This window comes from Syngnathus scovelli, chromosome 8 (assembly GCF_024217435.2).
Source record: "Syngnathus scovelli strain Florida chromosome 8, RoL_Ssco_1.2, whole genome shotgun sequence".
NCBI lineage: Eukaryota > Metazoa > Chordata > Actinopteri > Syngnathiformes > Syngnathidae > Syngnathus > Syngnathus scovelli.
This window is the reverse complement of record NC_090854.1, coordinates 18415253-18427849: the sequence shown is the minus strand read 5'-3', so window position 1 is coordinate 18427849 and position 12597 is coordinate 18415253. Positions and strand designations below refer to the sequence as shown.

Sequence of the window (12597 nt, the reverse complement as noted above, 5' to 3'; positions counted from 1 at the left end):
ATGACCGGCCGTGTTTTCTTTCTTTCTTTCTTTCTTTCTTTCTTTCTTTCTTTCTTTCTTTCTTTCTTTCTTTCTTTCTTTCTTTCTTTCTTTCTTTCTTTCTTTCTTTCTTTCTTTCTTTCCTTCTTTCCTTCTTTCTTTCTTCCCTCCTCGAATGCAACGGCTCTATTTTGAATGGCATGTTATTTTTACCAGGCGGTCGGTCGAATGTCAAAGGTTGCTCGCTAAGTGGCACGAGGTGGCGCGCGCATGCTGAAATAGAATTGCTGGCCTCTCCCCCCAAGAGGCTTGCTGTCTCTCTCTCTCTCTCTCTCTCTCTCTCTCTCTCTGTCTCTCTCCCTCTCTCTTCCTTTCTCTTCCTTTTTGAGTAATCCGAGGGACGTGGCCTTTCCCACGCTTGCATCTTCACCACTGGAGCCTTTTGGGTACATTAGCTAAGCGCACTTTTCAAGAAGATGCCTGCACGGGCAAAAGCGCTTTTTCTTCTTGCCTTGATGAAGGGGAGCAAAGGCGTCAGTCACGCTGAGCGCCAAAGGCCAACGAGGTTGTCGTGCCAACCAGCCCAGCCGGCTCCTTGGCATCGGGCGGAGGTTGAGGCCGCTACGTTCCTTGGACGCTACGATGGCGCTTAAATATAGCTGCGGAGGCCAAATGCCGCCTTGGCCGGAGGCCTGGACGCAGTCGTATTTTCCGGCACATTTTGACTGCAAACATGCGGTTTGCCCCCTCCCCCCGATTTAGCACAACAAGGCACTTGTTCTTCCTCTTGTCTCTGGTTTCCTGGTCAATCGCAGTCACTTAAGTGGCTTGGGAATGTCTCCATGTAGTTGTGCTTGTGTTGAGCTGCGTCAGGATTGCATTTGGCAGCAGGCAGCCTGGTGTTTCCAATTCCATTCTTTATTGAATCAACAGGGTCTGTTTTTGCTCACAATCAATGATGATTTTCCTTTCTTCTCCACTTTGAACGCGTCCTTCATTCCAGGGGCACTCGATGGATTGATGAATATTTCATGGACTCAATGAGCCCGTTTAGCTTTCTGTACTTGACTTACACTTGCGCGCTTAGTCAGCCGAGCTGTGCTGGATTTGGATGACTTGATTTTCGGGCGTCTTGTTTGGTTTTGGACACTCCCTTCGAGTGTCTCCGCTTTTTGTACTCCCTCCCCACTTTGAATGGCTGCGACGTAAAACACGTGCTACGTCCGCCGCTCAAGGGGTTTTGTTGCCACAGAGTTGAAAGGTCAGATTAAAAGGTCACACAGATGCCCCATCTGCCCCCGCCTCCAACCTTAAAATATCCGGCCGGCCGTGCGCCACACCTTTGACGCTTTGCGTGTGTTGTAATCTCAAGTTGTGGGCTTTATCTGCAGCTGTCTAGACAAGAAAATATGCCAGGTGGGATGGCTCATGTTGGTTTTTTTTCAGCCTGTCTGAAAAGAGAACATGCGTAAGCAAGCGGTCACTCCAGGCAGGCAGGCAGAACGGTCACGGTCCAGCCTCTGCACTTGTTGCGTAACTGCTGAAAGCTCAGAATGGTAAACATTCTCCTCCTAACTAGCGTGAGAGAAAAGAAATGCACCCCCCGGAGAGTGCCAGAAGATATCACTTTTAGGAAGCCGTTTGTGAAAGTCAACTGTCTTGCAGAAGCTCCGTGACGAGTTCTTCTGCTCTCTCTCAAGATGAACTTGTAACGGCTCCAGTTGCTAATGAGATGAATCAGACAGCAAACAAGTAGCGGGTCAAGAACATTCTTTCTGTTCCTGAGAATGAAGATAACCGGAGGGAGGGAGGGAGGGAGGGTCGCTTCTATGTCCCGCATTGTCCATGTGTCTTGAGTAGGGCGGACGGCCCCCCTCCCACTGTTTGAAGGGGCGGAAATGTCAACGGCGACATTAACATGCATGAAGTGGCTCCAGTGGCTTTCAAACGTTGCTTACCGTGTAACGCCCTGGCCTGCCCTCCCCATCCAGAGTAAAAAAAAGCTGTCAGGGACCTCCCACTCCAGTCAATGAGCGGCGAGCAAGAGGACTACCGGCCTGCACACACACACACACACACACACACGTACACACACACGCAGGCAGGCAGGCAGGCAGAGCGGGCCGACGAGCGCCATAGCGCACAGCACAGGGATTCCGTCAGGGGACATTTGAGTTTGTCTTCCACAAACGGGTAGGGCGACGAGGCATTTGCGTCAGTGCGAGGAATTTGCACAGAAAAATTAGTTTTGAAATCTAGCAGCCACATTTGAGTGTCCCGAGCGTAAGGCGAGCTCTCGCTTCAGTGATGCTTTTGAAAATGCAGCCGCCGGGCTCGATGCCGTCGTCTCGTCGCCGACTCGCAACTTTGAAGGGCACAGGGGCGTGGCCGTAACCCCGCGCTCGTCCTCGTCCTCGACCGTGACCCTCTTCTCTTCTGCTTCTTTTTCTTGCAGACGTCGTCCACACCCAAGGCCCGTTGGACGGGAGTCTCTATGCCAAAGTGCGCAAAAAAGAGTCTGTTGACGGGACGGTCGCGCTCAACGGACTGGCGCCGCCGGCTGCTCTCGAACACACGCTGCCCGCCGTCGATCACGCCTTGTCTGTGAGCAGCGACTCGGGAAACTCCACAGCCTCCATTAAAACGGACGAAGCGGCGGCGGCGGCGGCAGCGGTCCACCTCGCCGTGAACCCGCCAAGCCCTCCCGCCGTAGCCCGCTGTGACGAGCAGCGACCCATCAGTCCGCAGGAGAAACAGGAGCTGGAACAGCTCCTGGGTGGCCTGGAGGGACCTACCATGCGCGGACAGGGCGAGCGCGCCTCGCCCGGCGCCTTACTCCAGCGGGTGCCCGCCCAGGTCCACGTCAACGGTCACCGCAACATGGACCGGGAAACGGACATTTTAGACGACGAGCTACCCAGCGCTCAAAAGGCAAACAGCGTGGACAGTCTGGGGACGTTGTCCTCCTCCGCCGACGGCCGAGCCACCCCGGCCGATCTCTACTACCGCTCGGAATCGGCCCTCGACGCCCAGGAGCGCGTGGCGTACCTGGAGCGCGGCGTGGCCAGAAGCCCGGCGCCGTCGCAAACGGGCTCCGCCGACAAACTGGAGACGTGCGACCATTCTGCGCCGGCCTCTCGGATTCTCTACCGTTCCCAGTCGCTGGGTTCGGATACGCGGGCCATGCCCCCGGCTCCCGCCCGCACCACCAGCAGCAGGGACGCCGTCCAACGCGGCCTCAACATCTGGCAACGCTTCGGGGTACCCGAGGAGCCTGTCACCGAAGGACTCACTTTCGGGACGCCGCCCGCTCACCGGAGCCTTCCGCAGTTCCACAGCGCGTCGCAGGAGGAGATTGAGAAATCCATCGAGACGCTCAACCTCCTCATGTTGGACTTGGAGCCGAGCCGTTGTTTCGTGCCAAAGTCGCAAAGCGCTCCTCTGAGGCCGAGCCACGTGGTCACCGCGCAGCCGTCCTTCTCCCAGAGCCAAAGCGGAGCCATCTATGAGGTGGAGACGCCTCCCGCGTCCGGCCGACAGTCGCCCGTCAAATCCGGCTCGCCCCTCGGATGGGAAAGGGGCGGAGCCGCTCCATCTGGATCCGGTCCTCTTCAGCTCAAAGCCGCCCCCGCCGCCGCCGATGACGCCTTTGCAGCGAGCCCTTTGTCCGGCCCCGGCACGGAGCCCGCTTGGAGGGACCGTAAACCCGACCAGCACGTCTTGGAAGGACTGGTGGCGCAAAGAGTTGCAGGTAAGAGATCCACTTGCACCCTGTCGTCAGCGGCCGGCGCAATCCCAAATAAGCAGCTGGCAGCTTTGTCATTCTTCTTTCATTTTCACGTCCGTTGCCTTTCATTCCCATTTGCCCAGAATACTCAGCACGAGCTCAAAGGCTCACCTCCAGAATTTCCTCCTCTCACGCACTTTGGGGTTTGTTCTCTCGTCCCGTTTCTGGTGTGTTCCTGCTATCTGCATTATGGAAATGTTTCTAACATCTGACACGCTCGTTGTGTTGATTCTCAGGAATGACAATAACGTCCACACAGGGCTCTAAAAGTGCCCAAAAAAAAAAAAAAAAATTAAAAAAATAATAATTCCATCATATTTCACTTGTCACGCTTAGACAAAACGAACTATCAAATGTAAGTCGTCGACATCTTAGCCAGGTGTTTTTGCCTTTGTGCAATTTGTGCAGGAAGCTGAGCCTCCCTCCCTTCCTCCCTCCCTCCCTCCCTCCCTCCCTCCCTCCCTCCCTCCCTCCCTCCACCAGCAGCATGTCGGCCTCACGCTTCTGCGCTGCTAAAACGATGCGGTGCGCTAACCTCCCTGGCGCCCATGACCGAATTTGCGCTCACTCACTCGCAGGTGTCCGCTCCCATGGGACGTCTGCGGACGAGCCGGCGCTTTTCCCCCGCCGTAGGATCACGAGCGACGGCTCCGAAGACGCCGCGTCCCCCGACGTCCCGCTTCGTTCCCCTGTCCGTTGCGTTTCTCCGGAGTTCGCCAACGCCATCGCCATGAACCCCGGCGGACGGCCCAAGGAGGTACGTCCGTCCATCTGTCCGTCCATCATCAGTGGTTTGATTTGAGCCCATTTGGGCACGTTTGTCTAATTGTAAGTAGATGCCTATTGGAGACCTTGACTTTTTAAATATATTCTTTTTTTTTTTGCCTCCATCATCTGTCGTGGCAGTTTGATTGAGGTTTTGCGCGCGAGGGTCGCTAGCCCGTCACAGTCTGTCTTTCTCCTGCGCAGAGACACATGCACAGCTACCGTGAAGCCTTTGAGGAGACGGAGGGCGGGCCCACCAGTCTGACCCCCGCAGTCGGTGGTGAGGTGCTTCCCCAAAGTCCCGCCTCGCCACACAGCCCTTACTTCAACCTGTGTAAGTGTCAGGCAGAGCGAGCCACGGTAGCTTTTGTTGAGCGTGGTGGTCAGGAAATGTTCTGGCCTGTAATGGCGATGACATTCCCCAAATGTTTGACTGGTTAATGATGCACATGTAAACAATGTTTGTCTTCAGTGATGTTCTGGCCTCGTTTAGGACTTTGACTCTCTTTGGCGACACCAAATCTAGTTAGCTCGCTGTAAATAGCAAAACTCAAGTCACGCATGTGATACGGGAATTCATTTAAGCAGAGTCCGCAAGTCACGCTGCCCGCCGTGTCAGCAGTCAGTGGCTAATGCAGGTCTCTTCTATTGTCCCGGCCCCTCCCTCCCCTCCCCTCCCCGGCCTCCCCTGTGCCTGCTGAGTGATCCTTGAAACGATTACGCACAAAACCAAATCGACCCAATCGTTGTAAATCTACACATGGCCATCGCTGGGAATGGCAACTCAGCTTGACGTGGCTAGCGCATGCGCCGCACGAGGCACGACCTTGGCCAATGTCATCCCACGCTAACTGTCGATTCCTCCTTCTTCTCTTCAGGTCGCTCCCCTCCGGGTCTGGCCAAGACGCCGCTGTCGGCGTTGGGCTTGAAGCCCCACAACCCGGCCCATCTCCTGCTCAACCAAACCGGCGCAGGTTGTTACAACTTCTCCTGGATTGTCTTGTAAAGAAAAGTTGCAAACTAAAGCGCAATGGGTGCTACCATGCAAAGGTGGTTGACGATATCGACACGCGATTGTAAAATGATCACGAGCGAGATAGCCAAACATGACATCACGAGGAATTGCTCGCTCGCTCGCTCGCTCGCTCGCTCGCTCGCTCTTACAATCTTTTGTTTCTCTGACTTATTTGCAACGACGCCTCTCAGACGATGAGCACGTTCAGGACGAAGAAGGTAAGCTAAGATGAGGTGCGATCACCCCGCTCTGGCCGAATGTCATTGGCGCCGTCCAAGAGCACCTCTTGACCCACGAGTCTCCTATGTTGACGTTGCAGCCCGCTCTACCGACTGTGCTTTCATCACAAACGCCTTTGTATCCCCACTTAGCGCCCCGAAGTTACGTGGAGTCGGTGGCGAGGTCGGCCGTGACGGGCGGCGAGCAAGCACCCCAAAGCCCTCAAGGCGACGCCCCGGAGCAGGCCACGAGTCCGAGTCCCGCATGCCCCACCCTCAACCGGCCGCTGTCCAGTAGCAGCGGTCCCGAGCACCGCTCGCAGGGGTGTGTAGCGCACGTGCGTGGCGTGGCGTGGCCTTTCCGTCAGAGGCCACCACCTCACGTGACTGAACCCGCATCTTTGCTTTGTCCTGCAGCAACGCCGCCTCGGCAGAAAGCAACTCCGGCACTCCGCCTCGAGCCGCTACCGATTGGAGTTTGCTCATGCAGGCGGCAGCGAGCGCATCCTCCACTCCCGCGTCGTCCGCTTCCCCCAACTCCTCTCATCTGGATTCCATTTCCGCAACGTCCTCCTACCTCGGCGCGGCGACGCCGGCCGGCCTCGGCCCCGACGTCCAGACCGAGAGCCGCGCGGCCTCCGATTCTAGCCGAGCCCCCTGGACGGAGGCCTTCCATACCGCAAGTCCCCAGTCGGGGCTGCGGGCTTCTTTGGAGCACCAGCCAAGCGCCTATCAGGAAGCCTACACCAATATCCCCGCGGTGAACGGGGGAGCGGACTTCCGGAGCAGCCCCGTCCTCGAGTGCCATCAGTCGTCTCAGGGAAGTCAAGCGCTCACGGCGCAGGCCTCGACGGGACAGCGCTCGCGACCGAGCCCCACCCTCGGCAGACGAGCGTCCTCGGGACAAGCTGCGCTCGGCGGACACCCGTCCGTCTCCCAGTTGCAAGGGAGCCCCGGTTTGGAGCGACGCCCCGTGCGCAGCGGCTACGCCACGCCGGACGAGCGGCACGCCAACCTCTCCCGACAAAGCAGTTCCTCGGGTTACCAGGGACCGCCGACCCCCTCCTTCCCCGTTTCGCCGGCGGCCTACCAGGACGCCGGCGAAACGGCGGCTGCGGGCGGAGGCTTCCGACAGGCGAGCGCCACGCCCGCTTTTCAACCTCAGCTACCGGAAAAGAGGCGCATGTCGAGCGGCGACAGAGCCAACGGAGCGCCGGCGTACGGCTCCCTGAGCGAAAAGAGCAATCCCGGCTACTTCCACACCCTCTCGGACTTCTCGCGCTTCAACATGCCCGGTAAGGAGCTTCAAAGACCAAGTCGCAATCTCTCCAGCCTGAAATGCAGAAGACTGGATCGAGCGAGGCGTGAACGTTTCTTTAGCTCGACGTCCCATCCATGGCTTTATCTTTTTCAACAGACGGAGGTCCCGAGAGCAGGCTGAACGTCAAGTTTGTCCAAGACACGTCCAAGTTCTGGTACAAGCCCGACATATCCCGAGAGCAAGGTAAGCGGCGGGCGGGCGGGCGGGCGGGCGGAGCCGTGCGTATGGAAAGCAAAGCGTGTGAACCTTTTTTGGTGTGAGCAGCCATCAGCGTGCTGAGAGAACGCCAACCCGGGGCCTTTGTGATCCGCGACAGCCACTCCTTCAAGGGGGCCTACGGCTTGGCCATGAAGGTGGCCTCGCCCCCTCCCTCGCTGCATCCAAACAAAAAAGGTCCGGCCGACACCGAGAAAGCGGCCACTTGTAGTCTGCGCACATCTGACTCTTGCTGTGGTCGCAGGTGACATCACCAACGAGCTGGTGCGCCACTTCCTGATTGAGAGCAGCCCCAAAGGAGTCCGACTCAAGGGTTGTCCCAACGAGCCGTACTTTGGTGCGTGGAAGCCAAAGAAAAGATGCCCGCTACTCACGCGTGCCGTTCGGAGTCTCCATTTTCTTGCTTTTGCTTTTGCTTTTGCTTTGCAGGCTGTCTGTCGGCGTTGGTCTACCAACACGCCATCACACCGCTGGCCCTGCCCTGCAAGCTGCTCATTCCTACTGCAGGTTGGCCCCATCAAGTTACTTCAACAAAAAGATGGCGTGCGAGCGAGCGTGCGTGCGTGCGTGCGTGCGTGCACCGCGCCCAAGCATCCATCACCGAAGCAATCTGGTCTACTTTGCAGATCTTGTCGAGGAAGAGCCGCAAGTGGTGAAAAGCAATCCGCTGTCTGAGCGACTGAAGGAAGGAGCGGGTACGTGGCCACGATGAAAAAGACCCAAATTGGAGGCGCATTTAGCATTTAGCCTTTTGTGTATCAGCGTGCAACGTGCTCTACATCAACTCGGTGGACATGGAGTCGCTGACGGGCCCCCAGGCCATCGCCAAGGCCATTTCGGAGACTCTGGCCGCCCCCGCCTGTCAGTCGGCCGTCGTGCACTTCAAGGTGTCCTCGCAAGGCATCACGCTGACCGACAACCAGAGGAAGTACGCCAGCCAGCCGTCAGGTCCCGCCGGACGTGGCTCGGGAGACTGACGTTGCGCTGGTTTTGCTTTCAGGCTTTTCTTCCGCCGCCACTACCCCTGCAACACCGTCACCTTCTGCGACATCGACCCTCAGGACAGAAAGTGAGCAATTTGACTTCATCTTGTGCGCCCAATGCTTTTTTGCCTCCACTTGACGTGTGGTTGAACACATTTGCAGGTGGAAGAAGCCGGAGGGCGGCACGGCCAAGTAAGTGCCCGGGGCGCATTTCTTGCCGGAATTGCCGTCAAGGCTGTTTGAGCGCCGAGCACGGCGCGCGTGTGTTTCTTTGCTGCAGGTTGTTTGGCTTCGTGGCGCGAAAGCAGGGAAGCACGACGGACAACGTGAGCCACCTCTTTGCCGAGATGGACCCCGAGCAGCCCGCCGGCGCCATCGTCAACTTTGTCACCAGGATGGTTACGTTGCAAAAGCGATGAGCACGGCAATTTCTTCCCTCCACTCATTCGCCCCTCCCTCCCTGCCTCCCTCCCTCCTGCACCCAAAACTCTATTGCTTACTTCCCTCCCTCCTTTGACCAACAGACAGCTGGACGGACAGACACTCCTTTCCCCCCGCAAACACTTTGTGTCGCTTCTCGGCGTCGCGTCCGAGCACACGTTTGTCTCGTCTCGTCTCGCTTGCGCCTTTCTTTGCGGACGGACTCTCGAGCGGAGCTGCGGAAGTGCAGAAAGGGGGCGCAGCCGGATGTGAGTAAGTGCAACATTTTTGCACTTTTGTTGACCCAGACGTCACATGGGCGGGAACATAATCAATTGTGGCACACACTGGAAAAAAAAATGTTGTGTTGAAATTTCCTCCATTTCACTTGACTAAACAAACCATCCGGCCGGATCCTTCCAAAAAAATCCGGACAACATGCGCGTCACGTTTTGCAATTTCTCCCATTTGCTTGCGCACACGTTGACAGAAACCACCTTCAAGCCGCAAAATGAGCCCTTTGTACGGTGCCACAATGTTGTTGTTTTTTTCCCTTCCCTTCTCCTCCCATGTCATGTCTGGGTCTTTGTCGTTTTGGGGATACGCCAGAAGAGAAAAGTCAAGTTGTGTGACCTTGGTGGATTGCAAATGGCAACTTTTGAAGTGCTCAACCAAAGACAGCTTTTGCGCATCAAGACACGCACGCACACACGCACACACGCACACGCACACACACGTGGCTGCTGGCTGGATTGTTTGATTGCGTACGTACTGATACCGTAGGTCAATTAATCGCTCGCAAAAACAACAACAATGTTACAGGGCTGTTTTTTTTTCTTTTCTATTTTATCAGCACTTTTGTGCTCGTTGTAAATATTTCTCGTGCCTGACTTCCTTTGATAAAGCAACCTTTTTTAATTGAAAAAACAAACAAAGAAAACAGTCAGCATTTCAGGATTTCCTAAATATCTGAAAGAAATGCGCAATATTCTTATGACTTGGCTTGCTTGGTGTGGTCCCCCCTCCTAAAGGCATATCTTTCGGTAGTGCCGCCCTTAGAACTAAAGCCTATAAATCACGTCAAGGGTGAAGGAAGGAAAAAAAAAAAAAAAAGTATTTTCCGTGTCGAAGCGGCTTCATAGAAAAGCACTGTGCCATTACACTGCTGTCGAATTTCTTTTCTGTTTTGTTGCAAACATGTTTATAGCTCTGCACCAGCTGACCAAAACATCGTTTTATACAAATATTTATTTTTTTGCTTTGTTGCTCGATGCTCACTTGTATACATGAATTATGTAAGCTGACTGAAACAATAACAGAATATATATATACAGAATATACAGAACAGAATACATATATATATACGTGTACTTGTGTGTGTGTGTGTGTACGCACATTCACGTTATAGGGTGTAAAAGTGAGTATAACACTGATTTATTTTTACTACTCTTGTTTTTCTTCCCACATCAGATAATGAATGCCCTTTTGAGATGTTTTGGATGAGTCCAACCTCATCCTTATTGTCCAAGTCAAGCACTTAACTTCAGTTGAAATGAAGCTTTTGCATTTGAAGATTTGAAGCTTGCCTTTTAAAATGAGAATGTCCAACTTTTTGAATTTTATTTTGGGCATTTTTGTTTATTTGGTGGTGTGCCATGAGAAGTAATAATGAGCCTCAAGTCGGCCAGTTCGTCGTTTCCCACTTGTGGCAGACCGGGATCGTTACAGAAAATACAGGGTCCATGGACTTGCAGGTGGTTTCAAAGTCCAGTTCCTACATGTTTTCCAAGTTTCCTTCGTTAAACGCACCTGATTCAATCGATCATTATCAGGCTCCTACGGAAGGTGAGGATCAAGTGATCGTTTGAATCAGGTGTGTTTAACGAGGGAAACGTTGAAAACCTGCAGCGATGCCGCCGCCGCCCCCACCGAGGCGCGTCAAACTGGACTTTGACACCTGTGTGATAGACACTTTTCATAGCAACAATTTGAACCTGAAAACAAGACCAAAAAAAAGCGAATAATGATAACAATTCATTTTGTTTGCATTGGGCAGTGACATCACCACCACCAATTCAATCAATGCATGTTGGTTTGAAAGCTTGCACTGAAACTGAGCAAAAGAGAGAGCGAGCGAGCCAGCGAGCCAGCGAGGGGGCTTGAAAATGCATTTTGATACAAAGTGTTGCATGCAAGACAAGGCGAGGCGAGGCGAGGCGAGGCGAGGCAAGGCAAGGCCTTGGAGTGCATGTTTGCCGTCCTTCCCCCAATCAATGATTGGTCTGTAAGAATGTCTCACAGTGCCTGCATTGAGAGCGCTGTCCATATTTGGTTGGCAACATTGTATGAATGAATGGCTTTGACTATTTCTGATGGAAAATAATCATTAAAAACAAAGCAGTTCAAATAAGAGTTTGTCTCTTTGATTAAATGAGTCCGACATCTTGAGAACTGTGTTTCACCTTTGCCCATTTCCCCCCCATATTTGTTTCACTATTTCATAAAAACAAAAGTGCACAAAACGAAGAGACATTTGACATGAAGTTGAACTAACTTTAATGTGTAATGAGGCGTTTTGACCTCGTGGTGTCACTGTTTCTCTTTCATACACGCAGAGAAGGACAAGGAAACCTAAGACAGGCCAGGCACGCCTCCGTTTGCAGGAGTTGAGACTCGTTGCGTTCTCCATCGGTGTCCCGATGACGGTGTGGGGCTGGGCTGGCCTGGCCTGGCCTGGCCTGGCCTGGCCTGGCCTGGCCTGACCTGGGCCTGGCCTGGCCTGGCCTGGCCTGGGCCGGGCCTGGCCTGGCCTGGGCCGGGTCATGTTCTATTTTTGGGCGGGCGGCGAGACGAGGCGAGGCGAGACGAGGGTGCGTGACAAGGGGCTAATCCTTTTAATCTGGGTGTGCTTCTGCTTTCTGCTTTGCCTCCTCGTGATTCGCCTGCGTTCATTTTGAGACTCGCGCGCGTCTGACCTTGTCCTCTTGGAAAGCGGCCAAGCTTGGTCTAAACGCCCTTCTTTCACCATGCTTTTCTATGCGCACCAAGCTTATCATGCGCGCAGTTTTACTGCAATGCCCCAACATGCCGCAAGATGGCGCCAGAGCCATTTCATTTTCAATATCAATTCATCTGCTCAATAGGAACTCTTGGCCGTCATCACTCGAGGAAATGTTTAAAGGAAAAACTGTGTTTCACATTTTGAATGGCAAATTGTTTTTTGATTGTGCAGCATGTTTTCCGAAGATGCTATTTTCATGTGAGCGTGCCGCACGTTGGAGCATAGGCCACCTTGCTTCGTTGCAACGTCACATCTCCCATTCCTACTCTCCCAAAAAGTGATTCATAACAGAACTTGCTGTGTCTATTTTTTTTTCTTGAAGATCTTTCGCTACATATTTAGTTGGACAGAGTGCAAATCCGAAGATAAAGCGCATGCATTTTGCAGGAAGGTCCAATTGAAAAGACTACGCATGTTAAGTGGTCCGATTTGTGCCAATAAATGTCAAGCACGTTTCTTGCCTCTGCTTCTGGCTAAAATCAACAACACTCGAGTGGCCTAAATGCTTTAACAGAGATGTCATTCATTCATTGGCAACCCCCAAAGTGTTTTCCCAAGAGCCGAGGAAAAGGCCGAGTCAGCGTATGTGCAGACAAAACCAACTCATGTACACGTATGCACGTGTTCTTTCGATTAGGACTGTTTGGGCGCTGTGATGAGCCACGGCGTCTCATGCGACTGTCCCCACTCTTTGTTGACGACGCAAAAATCTTTAAAGCTGCCAGCAAAGACCAAGCGGATGGATGGATGGATGGATGGATGGATGGATGGATGGATGGATGGATGGATGGATGGATGGATGGATGGATGGATGGATGGATGGATGGATGGA

The 12597-nt window shown here is 53.8% G+C and overlaps 1 protein-coding gene across 14 annotated transcripts in view; it reads left to right on the top strand.

Annotated features, from left to right (window-relative positions):
- tns1b (tensin 1b) overlaps window positions 1-11116 on the top strand; it is a 35391-nt gene extending 24275 nt beyond the window's left edge. For 12 of the 14 annotated variants that reach the window (XM_049728850.2, XM_049728849.2, XM_049728852.1 and 9 more), the window contains 17 exons: window positions 2435-3730; window positions 3850-3909; window positions 4345-4523; window positions 4736-4865; window positions 5410-5505; window positions 5738-5764; window positions 5918-6089; window positions 6182-7059; window positions 7182-7268; window positions 7350-7478; window positions 7546-7638; window positions 7731-7808; window positions 7928-7996; window positions 8064-8229; window positions 8302-8370; window positions 8447-8476; window positions 8565-11116. In XM_049728850.2, the coding sequence (XP_049584807.1) occupies window positions 2435-3730; window positions 3850-3909; window positions 4345-4523; window positions 4736-4865; window positions 5410-5505; window positions 5738-5764; window positions 5918-6089; window positions 6182-7059; window positions 7182-7268; window positions 7350-7478; window positions 7546-7638; window positions 7731-7808; window positions 7928-7996; window positions 8064-8229; window positions 8302-8370; window positions 8447-8476; window positions 8565-8703 (3698 nt within the window). In that variant the 3' untranslated portion in view covers window positions 8704-11116. The remainder of the gene's footprint in view (window positions 1-2434; window positions 3731-3849; window positions 3910-4344; window positions 4524-4735; window positions 4866-5409; window positions 5506-5737; window positions 5765-5917; window positions 6090-6181; window positions 7060-7181; window positions 7269-7349; window positions 7479-7545; window positions 7639-7730; window positions 7809-7927; window positions 7997-8063; window positions 8230-8301; window positions 8371-8446; window positions 8477-8564) is intronic. The other 2 variants (XM_049728848.1, XM_049728847.1) reach the window with 2 other exon arrangements.
- The last annotated feature ends 1481 nt before the right edge of the window (window positions 11117-12597 follow it).